Genomic DNA, 17,982 nt, shown 5'->3' with positions numbered 1-17,982 from the left:
AGATCATGGTAAAATTTAATTTAGAATGCCTGAACCTTTAGAAACTCAAGGTTCAAGCATTCTGAATTTTTTTTCATTCTAACTTCATCTTTGGTGAGACTGATAAGAAGATTATATGCATTAATTATAAGACAGGTAGGAGGAATTTATGTATTATTTTTCACTGATATGGAGGAAATATGCAAGGAAATAGGAATGGAAAGCTCAGCAAATACTTTAATTGTGCCTGATCATTACATTTTAAATGCATTAGAACATCTGCTCATTCGTTGAAATGAATCTTTTATTGAAATGAAAAAAAAGTCAGCACTTCTCATGTCAGCTATTGATCCCATCTAACAGTTCATATAATTCTTCCTAGAACTTATTCAAACTACCCACTTCTACAACACCAGGTGGGTGTTTGTTCCAACAACCAACTATCTACTGGCTGAAGGCAAATTTCTGCACATGTCCTGCACCCACCATCCTTACTCAATTTTGAAGTTATGCCCCCCCTTTTCGGTAAGAGCACCCTTTTGTCCCCTCACTAATCTTGTTAGGTGCCTTCGTAGCCAGGTGGGAAGGAGCAGCAGTGCATAGCACACGCTTCTTGATTTAGACAGGGGTTCGAGCCCGTCACCACCAAATATGGACGATGCGGAAAGGTCAGAGAATGACCACCGCATATCCTGGAGCAATATGGCCTTAGTTGCTAATGCTCCTAAAAAAACCAAATAACTAATCTTGTTGCTCTTCTGTACCTGTTCCAGCAGATCCACACCTATATGCAGTACTTGAGATGAGGTCTAACCATTGCCTTATATAGGGTGTTCCAAAAGTCCCCATCTACAGTGTTTTGTTGAAACAGGCTGAATTTCAAAAAAATGGCTTGTAATTTGAAGTAATTTGAATACATTGCAATAATCTTTAATCAGTAGTTTCCACGTGCACTCCGTCAGTATCTCTGCAAATCTCAAATCAGCGTGCCATATTGCAGAACACATTTGTGAGCATTTTGCTGTTTAATTTCTGAATGGGCTCCTTACGTGATCTTGCAGATCTGGTAAATCTCAAATTTCTCTGTAGTAAACCTCTGATTTAATGAAACTCCATATTAAGAAATCCAATGGAGTCAAATCTAGAGATTGCCGTGTCTAAGGTCTGTTTCTCCCCCGACGTCCAATCCAACAATTTGGAAAACACCTGTTGAGCAAATGTCATTATGACATGACTAGCTTCACTGCACAGTGTCGAGAATACCATCTGTAAGAAGTTGGAGTTTTAGAAACTGTTGAAACATATTTTCAAGTTAAAGAAGCACTGCAGGATCATCTAGACAAGAATTCAGTTATAGCTCGGACACAGCATGGTTTTATTAAGGGTCTTGCCTGACCAATTTGATTGGATACTATGATGCAGTCACAAAAGAACTGGATGCGGAGAATAACTTTGATATTATATACTTGGATCTTAGAAAGGATTTTGATACTGTTGCACATGCAAGACTGCTGCACAAATTGGAGCAGTGTGGCATTGGAGGCAAATTGCTGCTATGGATAAAGGGGTGGTTGAGGGGGAGAAGACAGAGTGGTAATCAATGGACACTGCTCATCGTGGACTAATGTTATTATTGGAGTCCCTCAGGGTTCAGTGTTGGGTCTATTATTGTTTTCTGTATTTATAAATAATATTGATGATGGTATATCAAGCTTAATGTCCAAGTTTGCAGACAATACAAAGGTTGGCAGGGTTGTTAAGGACAGTACTGATGCTATGTTGCTGCAACAGGATCTGTAAAGATTGAGCAGATGGGTTGAGAGGTGGCAAATGAAGTTTAACATTGACAAATGTAAAGTACTACATATGGGGAAACGGCAACCCCAGAGCAACGTATCAACTCTGTGGTACTACATTGACAGTGGTAGAGAATGAAAAGGACCTGGGGGTAATTGTGCAGACAGATATGAAGTTCTCTGAGCTGTGCAGACAGATATGAAGTTCTCTGAGCAGTGCAGACGGGCTGCAAGAGTAGCTCATGGTGTCTTGTCAGTGATATACAGGAATTTTTGTAGCAGGGATAAGGAGGTGATTATTCCCTTGTATAAGGCAATGGTCAGGCCACACCTTGAGTACTGTATACAGGTTTGGAGGCCTCATTTCAAGAAGGATGTAGAGCTGCTGGAACGAGTACAGAGAAGGGCAACAAGATTAGTGAATGGAACAAAGGATTGCTCTTACAAAGAAAGGCTTAAGTTTTGCAAATTACAGTGTCTGGAGACTAGGCACTAGCGAGGTGATCTGATAGAGGTGTATAAAGCCTTGAATGGTTTGAGCATGCTCAATGCTGATGGGATTCTTCCTCTTGCTCAGAATAATCACCTGAGAGGGCATAAATTCAAATTGAGGAAAGAAAGAAAGATGTAGGATAGATGTGCGGAAATTTGCCTTTAGCCAGCAGGTAGTTGGTTGGTGGAACTGACTTCCATCCCTTGTTGTGGAAGTTGATAGCCTAAATAAATTTAAGGCTCAGCTGGACATGTATTTCGAACGAACGGAGGGGTAAAGTGGAAGTTTTTTTTTATTTTGGCCGATGCTGCATAGCTTGCTTTCTTGCATCATATGCCTCTACTAATGCTAATATTGAGGTAAACAGATCCTGTCGCTGTAGCTGTTCGGAAAACGGAACTGTAAATCATATACTTTGTCATTCTAATCCATACATCAACTTTAGGTGGGCTCTTTCCCATTCAGTGAATTCAGTTGGCTTTAGATTAGCCCAGACATGACAATCACATTGATTGATTTTACCACAGGTGTGAAAAGTCATCTCGTCACTGAACAGAATGTAGTCCATTAAATTGTTATTGATTTGTTCGACAGCAGCACACATTGCTGCTCATCTTGGATAATCATCCTTGTTTAAACTTTATTAGATGCCTGCACATATCTTTTTCTTAAATGTATAGTCTTCAAATGCATATGGAGCCCACTTGTAGATCCCCCACCACATCAAATTTATTTTGAACATTTTTTACATTGTGCTAGCTGACCATTTTTTACCTATTAAATAATAAAACCACGCTGAAGACTTATCGCTTCCTCTTCCGTGTTCTATGAAGACATTTTGTGTCCATTGGGCCTGTAAATATAAAATTAATAACAATTCAGAATTAATCAAAAATAAAAATTACCTTTTTGACTTTTTATGGCACTATATTCGTATTAAAAAAAGAAAGGAATTGACATTTAAGCTTGGTGAGGAAGAAATCAGATCTGAGTTTCATGACATTTTAAAGTTTCTGTTACATTTGTATTGTGTATAACAATCCCTCAGTTGCAAATTGAGTAATATTAATGATTTATTGTTGCCAATTTATAATCTTTGTGACTAAATCATAAACAATTATTATTATTTTTAAAATTAGTACCGCATTGGTGGCTTTTAGTTTCCAATCAGATTGGTCAGACAAGATCACCCCTTAAGAAATCCATGCTGTGAATGCAGTATGATTGCATACCTGTCTGGATGATCCTGCATTATTTCTTTAACCAGTGACTCCATTATTTTCCCTGAAATAAAGTAAGGCTAAACGGGTCTAATTACTCATATCATTCTTTGATCCTCCTTTGTGAATCATGTATACATTTTCTCATCTCCAGGCCATAGATGAGCAAATGCATACACGATTGCATACAAACCCAAGCACTTTTTTTAACATTTAGCTTTGGCAATTTCTCTTCTTTCCTCCCAGTTTTCACAAAATCATTTAGTTCCTTTTTTAAAATTTGAAACACTTCTGGCATCCTCCATCTTAAAAAAAAAAAAAAAAAATCCTGTGTGAATGTAGATGAAAAATACGTACACAGTTTATAATCCGCCTGAGCATAATCATCGACAGTTAAACCATTCATATCTAGTGGACCAATGTGGTTCATCCCCTTCCTTCTAGTGTTTACATAATTCAAGGTCTTTATTGTTTATCTTTGCATTCTTTGCCGGAGACTTCTTGTAATCTGCCTTTGCTTGCCAAATCTCGTTTGTGACTTGATTGCAGACTAGTTTATATCTACAGTAGGCATCTGTATCACCTGATAATTTATATGCATCCCATGCATTTTTCTTTGCTCATAAGTCTCACCAGTTTGTCTGACATCCATTTATGTCTGTGCCTTGAACTGGATCATTTGGTTGGTATAAAGAGCCTAGCAACTTCTACAACCACTCCCTGAATGCTTCTCATTTAGAATTTGCTCTTGGTAACTTCATCAGTTAGTCTCACTGCATAGAATTGAAAACTATCTGAGAATGCTGTAGTCCTTTATGAAAGAATATTTGCTGATGCTATCGAGGCAGTGTTAGGTGGGTTGGAAAACTGCTAGATTGGGGGATTCGCAGACTAAACAATTAACAGTAGCTGCAGGCAGAGGTGAAAGCGATACTTGCACTGCTTCTATTGTAATCAGCAGCAGCCCAGAGAACAAGTTGCTGGGGACTTCAAGAGCTGCTGGGAGTCATCACGGAACAAGTAAATACATGCGCTGTGTTAGGGTAACTACGAGTAAGAACAAGTGCATGTCACTAATGCTAGAAGTATAGTAAATAAACTTGATGAATTTGAAGTGCTGATCAAGACATCAAAGGCAGATATTATTGGGATATCAGAGACATGGTGTCACACAGATATGAGCAGTGCAGAATTGGAATTTGGGGAGTACAATGTGTGCAGACAGGTTAGGAAGGGAGAAGGGGTTATGCTGTTAGTTAAGAAATGCAAAATCTAAGGAAGTGCATCCAGTTGACACAGGTGGACAGTGCAGTGTTGAGTCTGGTGTGACATAAACACTGGGAAAGGGAAAATGAGAGTAGGAGTATGTTATAGGCCTAATGACTGATGAGTACAATGAACAGTTGTGCAGAGAAATAGAATAGGCCAGTAAATCAGAATGTCTTGTAATGGGGGATTTTAAGTTTGCAGATATTGACTGGAACTTGTGGTTGGTCACTTGCATGCTAGCAAGATTTTTGTGGATTTATTGTAGGATTGTTTTTTTACAGCAACATGTTCAAGGGGCAACCAAAGGGAGGAATACCCTTGATCTGATTATTGGCAGTGATTATTCTTGCATTAAGAATTTGCAGATAAAGGAACCACAAGGTGACAGTGATCACAGTGTACTGATGTGGGATTTACTTAAAGATGTACCATCATTGGTAAAGGGAAGGGTTTTTGCTTTCTTAAAAGGAGAGTACAGTGGTCTTAGATTTTTTAAATTCTATACTGTGAGACCAACTGCTGATGTTTCCAACAACAAATTCTAAATGAGAAGCATTCAAGGAATTAATCTTGGAATCTGCTAGGCTTTTCATACCAACTAAGAAATACAGTTCAAGGTTCAGGCCTAAATGGATGTCGGATGAATTTACGAGGCTCGTGGCAGAGAAGAAAAATGCATGGGATGCATATAAATTATCAGGCGACACAGAAGCCCATGGCAGATATAAGCCAGTCTGTAATCAAGTTACAAAGGAGGTTAGGCAAGCAAAGGAAGATTACGAGAAATCTTTGGCAAAGGAAACAAAGTAAAACAGCAACGAGTTCTTTACTTATGTAAATTCTAGAAGAAATGGGGGTGAATCAGATTGGTCCACTTAACATAGATGATTCAACTATTGATGATCCTGCTCAGGTAGCTGATAAATTGAATGAGTATTTTGCTTCTACATTCAAACATGAGGAGTTATTCAAAATGGAGAATGCCAAAAGTTTATCTAATTCTAACAGGGAGCTAAGTGATTTTGTAATAACTGAGAGCAAAGTGGAGGAGAAATTGTCGAGGTGAAACATAAAAAAAGGTACCTATCCTGGATATATACTATAACTGGATGGAATCTATCCAGTTATAATGGAGGCAGGAGGGAAGTAAACAAACCCTTAGCCATAATTATGAGAGCATCCTTAGGTCAGGGAAGGTCCCCATGGACTGGAGATGTGCAAATGTATCCCCAATTCACAAAGGAAGTTCAAAAGGGTGACACAAATAATTATAGACCTGTTAGTTTAACTTCTATTCTGGGGAAAATAATGGAGTCACTCGTTAAAGAGGTAATACAGGATCACCTAGACAAGACAGCAGTAATAGTTCAGACATAGCATAGGTTTGTTAAATGGGGTCTTGTCTGACAAATTTGATTGGCTACTGTGATGTGGTCACAAAGCAGCTGGATGCAAAAAATAATTTTGATATCATATACTTGGATTTCAGGAAAGCTTTTGATACTGTTGCACATGGAAGACTGCTGTACAAATTGGAGCAGTACGACATTAAGGGCAAGTTACTGCAATGAATAAAGGAATGGTTGAGTGGAAGATGGCCTAGAGTGGTAATAAATGGATGCTGCTCTTCGTGAACTAATGCTATTAGTGGAGTCTCTCAGGGTTCATTGTTGGGTCCATTGTTGTTTTCTGTATTTATAAATGATATTGATGATGGTATATCAGGCTTAATGTCCAAGTTTGCATACGAAGGTTGGCAGGGTTGTTAAGGACACTAATGAAAGTATGCTGCTGCAACAGGATCTAGAAAAGTTGAGCAGATGGGCTGAGAGGTGGCAAATGAAGTTTAACATTGAAAAATATAAAGTACTACATATGGGAAGCAGTAACCAAAGGTAATGTATCAACTCGGTGGTACTACACTGACAGTAGTAGAGAATGAAAAGGATCTGGGGATAATTGTGCAGGCAGATATGAAGTTCTCTGAGCAGTGCAGATGGGCTGCAAGAGTAGCTCATGGTGTCTTGTCAGTGATATACAGGAATCTTTCTAGCAGGGATAAGGAGGTGATTATCCCCTTGTATAAGGCAATGGTCAGGCCATGCCTTGAGTACTGTATACAGATCTGGAGGCCTCACTTTAAGGAGGATGTAGAGCTGTTGGAATGAGTACAGAGAAGGGCAACAAGATTAGTGAATGGAACAAAGGCTTGCTCTTACGAAGAAAGGCTTAAGTTTTGTAGATTACTGTGTTTGGAGACTAGGCACCTGTGAGGTGATCTGATTGAGGTGTATAAAGCCTTGAATAGTTTGAGCATGCTCAGTGCTGATGGGATTCTTCCTCTTGCTCAGAATAATCACCTGAGAGGGCAGAAATTCAAATTAAGGAGAGACAGTTGTAGGATAGATGTGCGGAAGTTTGCCTTTAGCCACTGGGTAGTTGATTGGTGGAACAGACTTCCAACTTTTCTGGAAGTTGCTAGCCTAAATAAATACAAGGCTGAGCTGGACAGGTATTTGGAAAGAACAGAGAGGTGAAATGGGAGCTTTTTTTTTTGGCTGATGCTGCATAAGCTTGCTTTCTTGCATCATATGCCTCTACTAATGCTAATATTTATAGACACAATCACATATCTTTATTGGGGATAAACCTGATTTTCTAACCTTTGTTGACATAAGCATATCACAAATATTTATCTTTTTGTATCATATTGATTAATTTTTGTTTTGTTTTTGGCTTGATCCTTGCAAATAATTACCGCTCTGCTCAAATTACAAATTTATTCTTATAGAATTTTGTTCCCACATCTAGTGTGGTTTCCTAAAGTACCATTTAACTTGTAGACTATACAAAAGAGGGTAGTCAGGTTAATTTGATTCCTTATTTAAATAATTTATTTCACTCTGTCACATAGATGTCTAGTTTCAGAAAGGCTTCTGTCTGAATTAGCAGTAATTCATATAGAAGTCTGGATCAGATATGTTCTCTTGAATTAATAATTCCACCTTTTTTTTTCTCTCCTCCCCCCACCGAAACTAATTATTCTTTAACTGGTCTCACTAAAGCCAATTATGCTTTAGCTGTCAACATTCATTTACAGTTCATCTCTAAACTTACGGAACTGATTTTTTTCCTGCTTGATATGTATTATGTTTTCTGTAGATGACTTGCATGGGACACAAAATATCTTATTTATCATTCTTAAAACATTTCATCTAGTGTTTTTTTTTTTTTTTTGTAATTTTTGTATTGCCGTCTTTGAATAACATCTGCCAAAGTGGAGTTTGGAAGATTCAGATGAAATTTACCTAGTCCAGTATGTTTGTACATACTGGACTAGGTAAATAACTATGTATGGTGAAATTTTGGCATAGCATACAGTATTTGTAGAGGGGTGTCCAAATACATTTGGTCATGTACTGTACATATTAATAATTAGTATAATAGTTTAATGAAAGCTTCGTAAGAATAATAATGATGATGATGATATAGTTGTATTTTATAAATTAGTGCTAAAAACTTAGCTTATTGGGAGTAATAATGTGTTGAAATTAACATCTTAATAGATTTGTGGGCATATACTAGCATTTCATTTTTCAGATTATTCACAGAGATCTGGCAGCAAGGAACATACTTGTAAATGAAAACAAAGTTTGTAAAGTAGCTGATTTTGGTTTTGCAAGAGATGTTATGAGCACCCAAGTATATGAAAGAAAGTCAGAAGTGAGTTGCCTTTCTGGTAGAGCACTGTACTTTATATTTTGATATATTTGAATGTATAAGAAATTTAGCATTGATACCATGAGAATCTAAAATTTACTTAGCTAGTAAAGAGAAACAGCCACAGATATATGATGGTATTAAATATAATTGTGATATAAATATGCATATGCAAAATTATTTAAAAAACAAATTCAAAAAAAGGTTGTAACCCAAACCATATCTGAAATATTGATGAGAGGGACAACTTTTTTTTTTTATGATACACGTTACAGAGTAAATGGTATTGTGTGCTTATCCGATGTGGCAGGTTTTGAATAAGATGCCTTCTGCATGTGAACTTCTTGTACTACTTGATGACTGTGGTACATTTGAAATGACATGGAGAGAATGTTTCTGTTTGGAATGACATATTCATTCTCTATACCCAAAAATAGCATCACCACACATTAAGCATATTTGGACATATCTTTACAACATACAACCAATTGGTACATATGTTTACAGCATACAACCATTATTTCCACCTCATGTCAAATATCTCATAAAACCCTCTGGTTTTAGAGGGTTTTATGAGATAGAAGTGGATATTACTACTTCAAAAGGGGGGGAGAGGGGGAGAGAGAGAGAGAGAGAGAGAGATTGCAATTGTTATTATTCATAATATCCTTAATAGTTATAATTTTTACATATTCCCTTATGAGACAAATCATATAAGGGGACACATTTTTAAACTGAGAAAGAATGATTTCAGGATCGATATGTGACAATTTGCTTTTAACCAGAGAGTGATTGTTGGAAGAAATTTTCATCTATTAAATAGGTAGCCAGAAGACTTACACAAATCACAATTTGTGTAAGTCTTCTGGCTACCCCTTTAATAATTATTAAAGGGGATGGGCAAATTAGGTAGTTATTTATTTATTTATTTTTTTTTTTTTTGTTGACACTGTATATATAAGCATTCTTCCATATATTGTTTGCCATTACTAATACGCTGATATAGAGCCTTAATTTGGTCTCACTTAAAGACTATTCAACATGGTGTTCTTTGGATAACTCTGGAGCCTTCAGACCATCCCAAATCCACAGCTTTTATATAGAAATAAATGAACCCCACTTTACTTCAAGAGCAAAACATTTTTGCATTACAAGAATGCAAAATGGGATGAATTGCATGATTTCTATTCTTCTTTTTCTTGGTTGGATAACTGTTTTAAATCTTCTGATTCCAATGTATGCTCAAATTGTGTCAGTGAAATTATTCTGGTTGGGATGAAATCATTTATTCCACCCTAACATCTTATTCTTCATCTAAACTTTATTTTTTTTTTCCCAAAAAATATACTAAGGCTATTCAAGATGAAAATGTAGCATAGAATGTGGCATTCCACTCAAAATCTCAAATTTTTTTAAGGCTGGTTAAGATAAGAATGTAGCATATCACAATTGGCACATATCTAACACTCCAATTTTATTTTCTCTCCATAACGAAGTCTATAACAATTGTAACTCCCGCCTCAGTTATAAACTGATGGTTCTATTGCATCCTCAGTTGGGATGCAGCTGACTCGATGGCATCCTACTTTTCTTCTAACTCTTGTATCAATGATCTTGGTAAATCACCTCATCAAAGTGTTTGCAATTCTGCCCAGATAGGAGTTGAGTATATGACAAGAGCCTTGTAATCAATTTGGCCCTGTAGAGGTGGTAAAAGGCTCAAGGGGGCAGAATTTTTTCTCAGCATGGTCTGTGCTTTTTGACAGGAGTGATTGTTTTTTTTTTTTCAGGGATGTGCTGTTGGGATGGGCTTAAGCAGATGAATGGGTGCAAGAATATTTGCTGATGCTATTGAAGCAGTGTTAGGTGGATTGGAAAACTACTAGCTTGGGGAGGGGGGATGCACAGACAAATAAATTAATAAATTGCAGGCAGAAGTGTACATAGTTCTTGCTCTGCTTCTGTTGGAACATGCAGCAGCTTGGAAAGCAGTGTCAGGGATTACAAGGACTGCTGGCGATATTCGTGGAAGAAGCAAATGCATGGTCTTTTTAGGGTTATTAAAAGTGAAAAATGAATTTTTTTTTTTTTTTTTTTTTTTTAAATGAAAACCACAAACATGAGAGGTATTAGAACCTTTAGTATTGTGCTTGGGTTGGAGGTTGAGAAGACGAAAGAAGAAATTTGTTGCCATTAGACTTGAACTTCCGTACACTAATTTTTCAGGAAATATGTAAGAGAGGGAATTATAGAAGCCAATTCAGAAGAACAGTGCCCATGGAAGTATCTGTAGAAAGTCATGCAGCAGAAACAGTATGTCTATGAGATAGCGAGTGGAGAGACTGTTAGAGAGGAGTCATTAATTAACCTAACTGCTCTTCTGAATGGAATCTAGAAGCCTGAGAGAGAGAGGTTTTGAGGGCACCGCTCCAGATGTGGGAACAATATTCCACGGTAGGGCGGATTTGTGATTTGTACGGAGTGAACAGCTGTTTGGAAGAAAAGTAATGCTGAAAGCGAAAGAGAATACCAAGTTTTTTAGATGCAGAGGAAGGAATATTTGTAATGTGCTTGTCCCAAGAGAGATTAGAAGTCAGGGTAATCAACAAAAGAGATATATCATTTTGCCTAGAAATCGGAGTGTCACCAAAGATAAGCATAGGAGCAGAAGAATCCTTTTTTGCGAGATATAAGACAAGACTGAGTTTTAGAAGAATTGAAATCAACTAAGTTGTCTTTGCCCCACTGGAGAATTACATGGAGATCAGCATTTAAGGAATTGACAGCGGATATTCAAGAAGTTGAAACTGATTGAGCAGGGCAAGGTTTCTCAAAATGGAAAGTGGAATGCAATGTGCTATCATCAGCAAAACTATGGATAGGATTTCCGGTCAGTGGAAGAAGGTCATTAATACACAAGAGGAAAAGAGTGGGGGAAAGAACTGAACCTTGGGGGACACCAAAATTAGTGGATAAGTTAGAAGACAGAGCAATCTACTATCACCCTCAGTGAGCGATCAGGGAGAAAACTGGATAACCAATTATAAAAAACAGTTGGTAAACCGTAAGATGGAAGCTTGTTTAGAAGACCTTTATGACAAACACGATCGAAAGCCTTTGAGATGTCAAGAGCAACTGCTTGTGTTTCACGGAACTTTTCCATTGAATTGATGGGTAACATCAGCCAGAATATAACCAGTGGATCAACACTGACGGAATCCATACTTACAATTGTTGATTAGACGGAAGATTTTTAGGTAGTTTAAGAGTTGGCTGTTAACTGATTTCTCCATTACTTTAGAAAAAGTAGAAGTAATTTCAATGGGACGATAATTGTATGGGAGGGATTTATCACCCTTTTTTAGGAACTGGCTGGATATGAGCAAATTTCCAAGCAGAAGGAAAAACACCTTTGGAATAAGAAAGTGAAACAAGGCAGCAAAGAACAGGAGTAAGTTCAGGAGCACAGATTTTGAGAACAAGTGGAGAAATACCATCAGGACCTGGAGCTTTCTTAGCATCAAGATTCGTCAAAATTCTTCTGACATCCTTTTGATGGACATCCACAAGAGGCATTGAATGGAGAGTGTTGGGAATGGTGGGATGTTTTGCCAAGATCAGTAATACATGATTTGGAAGAAAAATTGGATGCTAACAGGTCAGCTTTATCCTTGGCTGAAGTGACAACAGAACCATCTGATTTTGACAGAGGTGGGAACAGAGATGGGCAAAAGTTGCGGCCAATAGCTTTGGCAAAAGACCAGAATGCTCAAGTACCATTAGGGCAAGAAGCAAGTTTTCTACCCTTAGCCTGTTCAAAATCTAGTTTGGACTGATTAATAACTGATTTACAATTGTTGCAGAGCTTTGGTGTAAGCAGAAAATGAAACGGAAGAATTGGAAACAAGCCAATTACAATATGCAACGTTCTTCTCTTGAACAGTCTTAGACATTTATTGAAAAACCAATGTTTAGGTAAAGCATGAGATTTTAAAGTGGAGTGTGGAATAAAGGATTCCATTCCTACAAGAATAATTTCACTGACACGATCTGAGCAAACATTGACATCAGAAGTTTTGAAACAGTAATCCGAACAAGGAAAATAAATCTCTCAGGTCATCCCATTTTGCATTCTTGTAATGCCAAACAATAAGAGGTTGGGAATAGCCATGAGATAATGGCTCCATTGGAGAAGAGATAATCACCAAGTTGTGATCTGAGGTGCCTAAAGACCACTCACTTCGACCGTGTACTTAGCAGGATTGTTTGTGAGAAAAATATCAAACGTGTTGGCTGTATGGTTAGGATTTTCCGGTACCCTTGTAGGTAAATGAACAATCTGTGCAAGGTCATTAGTAATTGCAAAAGCCTCAGCATCACCACCAGCCGGGTCGGTGTAACTAGAAAACGGAAGCCAGCTGGAGTTGTGAACATTAAAATCACCAAGGAAAATTACACACTGTTAGGAAAGTTGGACTGGAGAAAGTAAAGTTGCAAAGAGAGGAAGTCAAGGAGCTCCAAGTGATTAGTGCAGTTGGGAGTACAGTAGAGACAACAGATGAATTTGAAACAATGAGGTAGAGAGATTTTAAGTCAGAGAAGATCGAAAAGAGAAGATTCCAAATTACCAAGTCTCCGACAGGGAATATCAGAACGGACATATGCACAAGTATCACCTTTGAGGCTAAAGGAATCATTCAGTGAATAATTTGGGCAACTGAGATGAGCAGTAGTTGAATCAACCGATAACTGAGATTCTGTCGGAAAAAGTACATGGGGTTTGGCAGACTGCAAGTGGAAATGGACATCGTTGAGATTAGAATTGAGACCACGTATATTTGTGAAATGAACTAGGAAGTGTTTGGGAGGTTTAGAACTTTTTGCAGATAAGCTTCCTCTATTAGTTTGACAATTCACAGCGTATTCAATAGTGAGAAAAAGTTGGGGGGGGGGTTACATGCTGTATGAAGTAATGAAATTTTTGGATATAGTGTACACATGGTAAGAATATACCCAGATCCTTGACATAACGTGGCCTCGACAATGCCTCCCACATACACACTACTCGGACTCCCTCCAGTCACTGGCAGAGTAGAGGTAGCAAAATTATACACTAGCTGATCCGGAAGCCTCCTATAGAATTATCAATAGGTTCAGTCCAGTGTATTAACCAGCAGCTGGCGTGCTAACACGGTTTTAACTGTCCGGACTTCGCTGAAATTGGGTTCATTTGACTTGAATGTGACCCTAAAATCAGTTCCATCAGCATTTTAGACTCCCTGGTAGCAAGTACAGCTTGTCTGGCATATCTGAGTGAATGTCTGTGACAACCTCAAGGACCAAGGATGCATGTATATACTTGTACAGTGATGTTCTAGTGATGATTTGAGTGATGTTCTAGTCATTGAATGTCAAGATATTGGAGACATGATATTGCTTAGATATAAGGGATTCGGAATTTGAATATAGGGAAAACAATGTGAACAGAAAGGATGTAGTGTACAGTGTTTCTTGTCTAATGTCATTGATGAGTTCCCTGAATTCTTTGTCATAACTTTGTGACATAATACAAACTCTGATAGCAAGATAGTGTGTATTTGTGTAGTATAGTGTAAGATTATATTGTTCATTGCTGGTGGTGCCTCCACTTAGCCTAGGGCCTGTGGAGGCACCACGGGTCCCTAGTTTCTGTCCTGGGTACATGAAGTCAGGCTAGGTAAGTAGGAATTCATGACAGTTCTGGCAGGACATCACCTGAGCTACCAGGGAGATAACCCCCCCCCCCACAAAAAAAGTGAAATTTTTGTTGGAAAGGAGTATGGGATGACATTGTGTGGAGTACAAGTTGAAGGCAAAGGTGGTGGGTAGTAGGGAGACTTCCACCAAGAATTCGGAGTAGTGGACAGAAGGGAAACCCTGGGGGAATGAAAAGAACAGTATAAAGCATGGTGGTAGTGTCCACCAGGCAAAAGGTTTTAGGTAGGGAGTGGGACTAATCTGTAGGAATATAGGGGGGTTAGAGTCAGTGCCCATTTTATTGGACAGTTAATCCCACAGTGGGATCAGATTGGCTGCTTCAGTGTAAGCATCCTATACCATGCTGAAAGGAAGGAGGAATCAGCATGGCATCAGCAAAAAAAAAAAAAAAAAAAATACACAAACTTCTTTTTATACATATGTTCAGGATACACTAATTTGACAGGTCATATAACATATATTTCCTCTTGGATGCCCACTCATATATGCCCATACACTCTGAACATCACACACTTTTTTTTTTGTTTTTTAATACCGGCCACAGTTCATTCATACCGACATATGACACCTAACTTGTAGCCACAACAAGTAATTTCTCATTAAATTTTTTTTTTTTTTTTTACTTTCCTGTGTATATTCAAGGGTGCACAGTCATAACTGTCAATAAGGACATACTCAAGTACTCACATCTGGTGAGTATGGCTTGGCACACCCAGAGTCCTGAGCTGGATATCATCATTCTTCTTTTTCTTGATGATTCCCTTCTCTCCCTTGGTAATTCAGTTTTTTTTTTTTTTTTGCTTGGTGCAGCATTAAGCCTCAGGCTTCCTTGAACCATATGGCTAATAATAATCTTACTGAATATAGACAGCACACACTTCTTTAAAAAATTATTCCTGCAAGTTAGGAACAGACATGACAGGCAAAGTACATTCACACAAGGATGGGACATGAGCATTCACACATGAGTCAAGTCACAGGTGCCAGAAGAGAGAACCACCCAGCAAGCTGAGACAGAGGTATTCACTCCACATAATCATACTTGCATGTTCCCATACACACTTACACCAGTCATTCATGCATGAGCAGGGACAACCATCCAACAATTTGGCTTCATGCACACTCAATCATTGGCAATCACAAACTTCCATTCTCATTTACAAGCAGGTTCACATACTTTCAATGTACACTCAGTCCTAAATTATACTCTTACTCATATTGTCATGTCTGGTCTGTGTGAAACCACTCAAGCTAGCATGATATCCTGTCACACACTCTTATATAATCCAATCACAATCATTCAGCCAAAATACTTACACTTCCATTCTTGCATATCACCTTTCATGTCCAACACATACACAATCCCTTGCAACCAGCATGCTCTCACTGATATACTCACGAGCAGATTTATCATTTACAATCTTCCATTCAGATTTGTCGGCATACTCTTACACTTCCAGAATCCTTTCATTACTGGTAAGTAGGCTCATACTAACCTCCTAGCTTGCACATTTATACTTATGTGGCCTATTCCTTTCAGTTCTCACTCGTGTGCGCAGTCCCTAGTCATATAAGGTATGGTCAGGTTCAGGTTACTTTTCCATGGTAATTGGGTTTGTCTGTATGTCTATTTTGTAGGTAATTTTATGGTCATGTTAAATTGTGTCCTTTGTCTGCTAGTGGCCAATAAGAGGAGGGAATGTCAAGGTAGCATTATTATTTTAGTGTGCCTGCAGGATTGTATTATTGAGGACCTGTCTCATGTTTAATCTTCCTATATCAAATACTGTCTTAGTCTGCTGCTTTATGATGGGTTGCTCAGTAATGAATAGATATTAATGTCCTCTTGGTAGAGGTCCAGTTTTACTGATGTGTGCTTCTTTGATTCATATTGTGGATAGTTATATAACACATGAATGAGCCCAGTCCTCACTGGCACCACAGGAACAGTATGGGTCATTGGCCAGGCCAAGACTGAAGTTTGGCCTTCAAGGAGTTGTGCCCTGTCAGAATAAAAGTGATATACAATAGCAATACTTGGGGCAGGAGAATTTCCTAGTTACCCCCCTGCCCCAGCAATTTTGCTCCCAACTGCTTTGCCATTGCTGGGTCAGCACTGTAGCAACACATTTCCTTTCTTGGTTGATTTCACTGTCTAAGTTGAGGACTATTCCCATGAAGTTAGTTAGATTACCTCTCTTTAAGCAGTAGTACAATCCTCAGCATATAATCTCAAACTCCAGCAGTAGGGAATCAGCTAAAAGCTGCAGGGCAGGTCTGCTGATCATGCAGCAAGCTCTGGTGGTGGTGAGCAAAATTATCCTTTGTATAGATTCAATTTTCCTTTTATTTCTACCTGTGGCTCCTCTTGTGAACCGGAGGAGCCATAGGGAGAAATTTTTTTTGGCTAGATAGTTTAGATGTGGGAAGAAGGTTAACTTATTGTCAAACAACTTCCAGTTATTTTAATTCCTCTTTTTTTTTAATAGATATGCCATTAACTCTGATGACTGGAGATCTTCTCAGAGTATCCTTTAGAAGGATGGCTTTAGTTTTTTGTGCTGAGATGGATAATTTATGAGGCCATGCCCACTGTTGTAATTATTTTAGATCAAGGATGTTACCCTTGACCAGCAGGACAAGGTTATCTGCAAAGGCAGCTTTATCAATCAGACCAAGATCCTTGTTGAGAAATTCATCCAGTGCAGTGGTCAAGAAGTATAGACCCAGCACTGATCCCTGGGGACAGCCTTTTCTTATCGTGCATTTGATTTCTTGAAATCTGGTGTGCAGAGTGACCCTTCTGTCTGCAAGATAGTTCTTAAGACATCTATACAGATCAATAAGTGTGCTTGTGTGGCATAGTCATCCTCAGGATGCTTGGCCACCATAAAGTTTTTAAAAGCCCCCTGGCAAAGTCTGGTGGATTCACATGGTTTATATGTCTAGGTCAGATTTAAACTGGAGAAGGATGATAGCAGATTCTATTTTCTTGACATGCTTCTAACCAACAAAGAACAGCATTATCATGGTTGGAAAAAAAAAAAAAAAAATGTATTTATGTTCCACTGTGAATCCAGTTGCCCTCAATCTGTTGAGTGGCATTTTAGCTGTGTATAATATATAAATAGAAAAATCTCTATACAAAAAATTATATTTAATTGCTAGTTTAATAGAAGCCTAGCACTAACTGTTATGTTTACTTTAAGTGCCTGTGGAAATGTCCTTTAAATCTTTAAGGGATAAAAAAAAATTCATGCATATTTAATTTTGTGTAATTATTTATTTTTTCTGCAGGGACGTTTGCCAATTAGATGGATGGCTACAGAGTCATTGTATGACAACATTTATACAACAAAAACTGATGTCTGGTCTTATGGCATATTGCTATGGGAAATAGTTACATTAGGTAAGTGAGTAACTATATTAGTATTAGAATGGCTAAATAATGCTAGACTTTTTCTGTGCCTGTCAAAAAAGAAAAATTCTGTAACCACGTATACTTTCCTATCACTACCCAGCTCCACTTTGAACTTAACATTCTCTCCTCTTGAACACGATGGCAGGAAATGCATTCCAGTGATCTAGATAGTATGAGTCAGAGCTGTGATACTCAATACGTTCTACATTGATATTAATATTTGTAAAATAATAAGAGGAGTTTACCTCCATATAGTACGTAGAACACTTCCATATGATACTCTCCAGAAATTAAAACGAAAAAAATCGACAACTTACATTAGAGTAA

The 17,982-nt window shown here is 38.0% G+C and overlaps 1 protein-coding gene across 3 annotated transcripts in view; it reads left to right on the top strand.

Moving 5' to 3' along the window:
• LOC150081598 (tyrosine kinase receptor Cad96Ca-like) overlaps window positions 1–17,982 on the top strand; it is a 222,436-nt gene that overhangs the window by 178,602 nt on the left and 25,852 nt on the right. For all 3 annotated transcript variants that reach the window (XM_090379461.1, XM_090379460.1, XM_090379462.1), the window contains 2 exons: window positions 8,358–8,480; window positions 17,532–17,643. In XM_090379461.1, coding sequence (XP_090235587.1) covers window positions 8,358–8,480; window positions 17,532–17,643 — 235 coding nt within the window. The remainder of the gene's footprint in view (window positions 1–8,357; window positions 8,481–17,531; window positions 17,644–17,982) is intronic.

Source organism: Mastigoproctus giganteus, chromosome 8, assembly GCF_048544385.1.
Source record: "Mastigoproctus giganteus isolate SK-2022 chromosome 8, ASM4854438v1, whole genome shotgun sequence".
NCBI classification, from domain to species: domain Eukaryota; kingdom Metazoa; phylum Arthropoda; class Arachnida; order Uropygi; family Thelyphonidae; genus Mastigoproctus; species Mastigoproctus giganteus.
The sequence above is the reverse complement of the archived record's forward strand: the minus strand, read 5'-3'. Positions and strand labels throughout refer to the sequence as shown.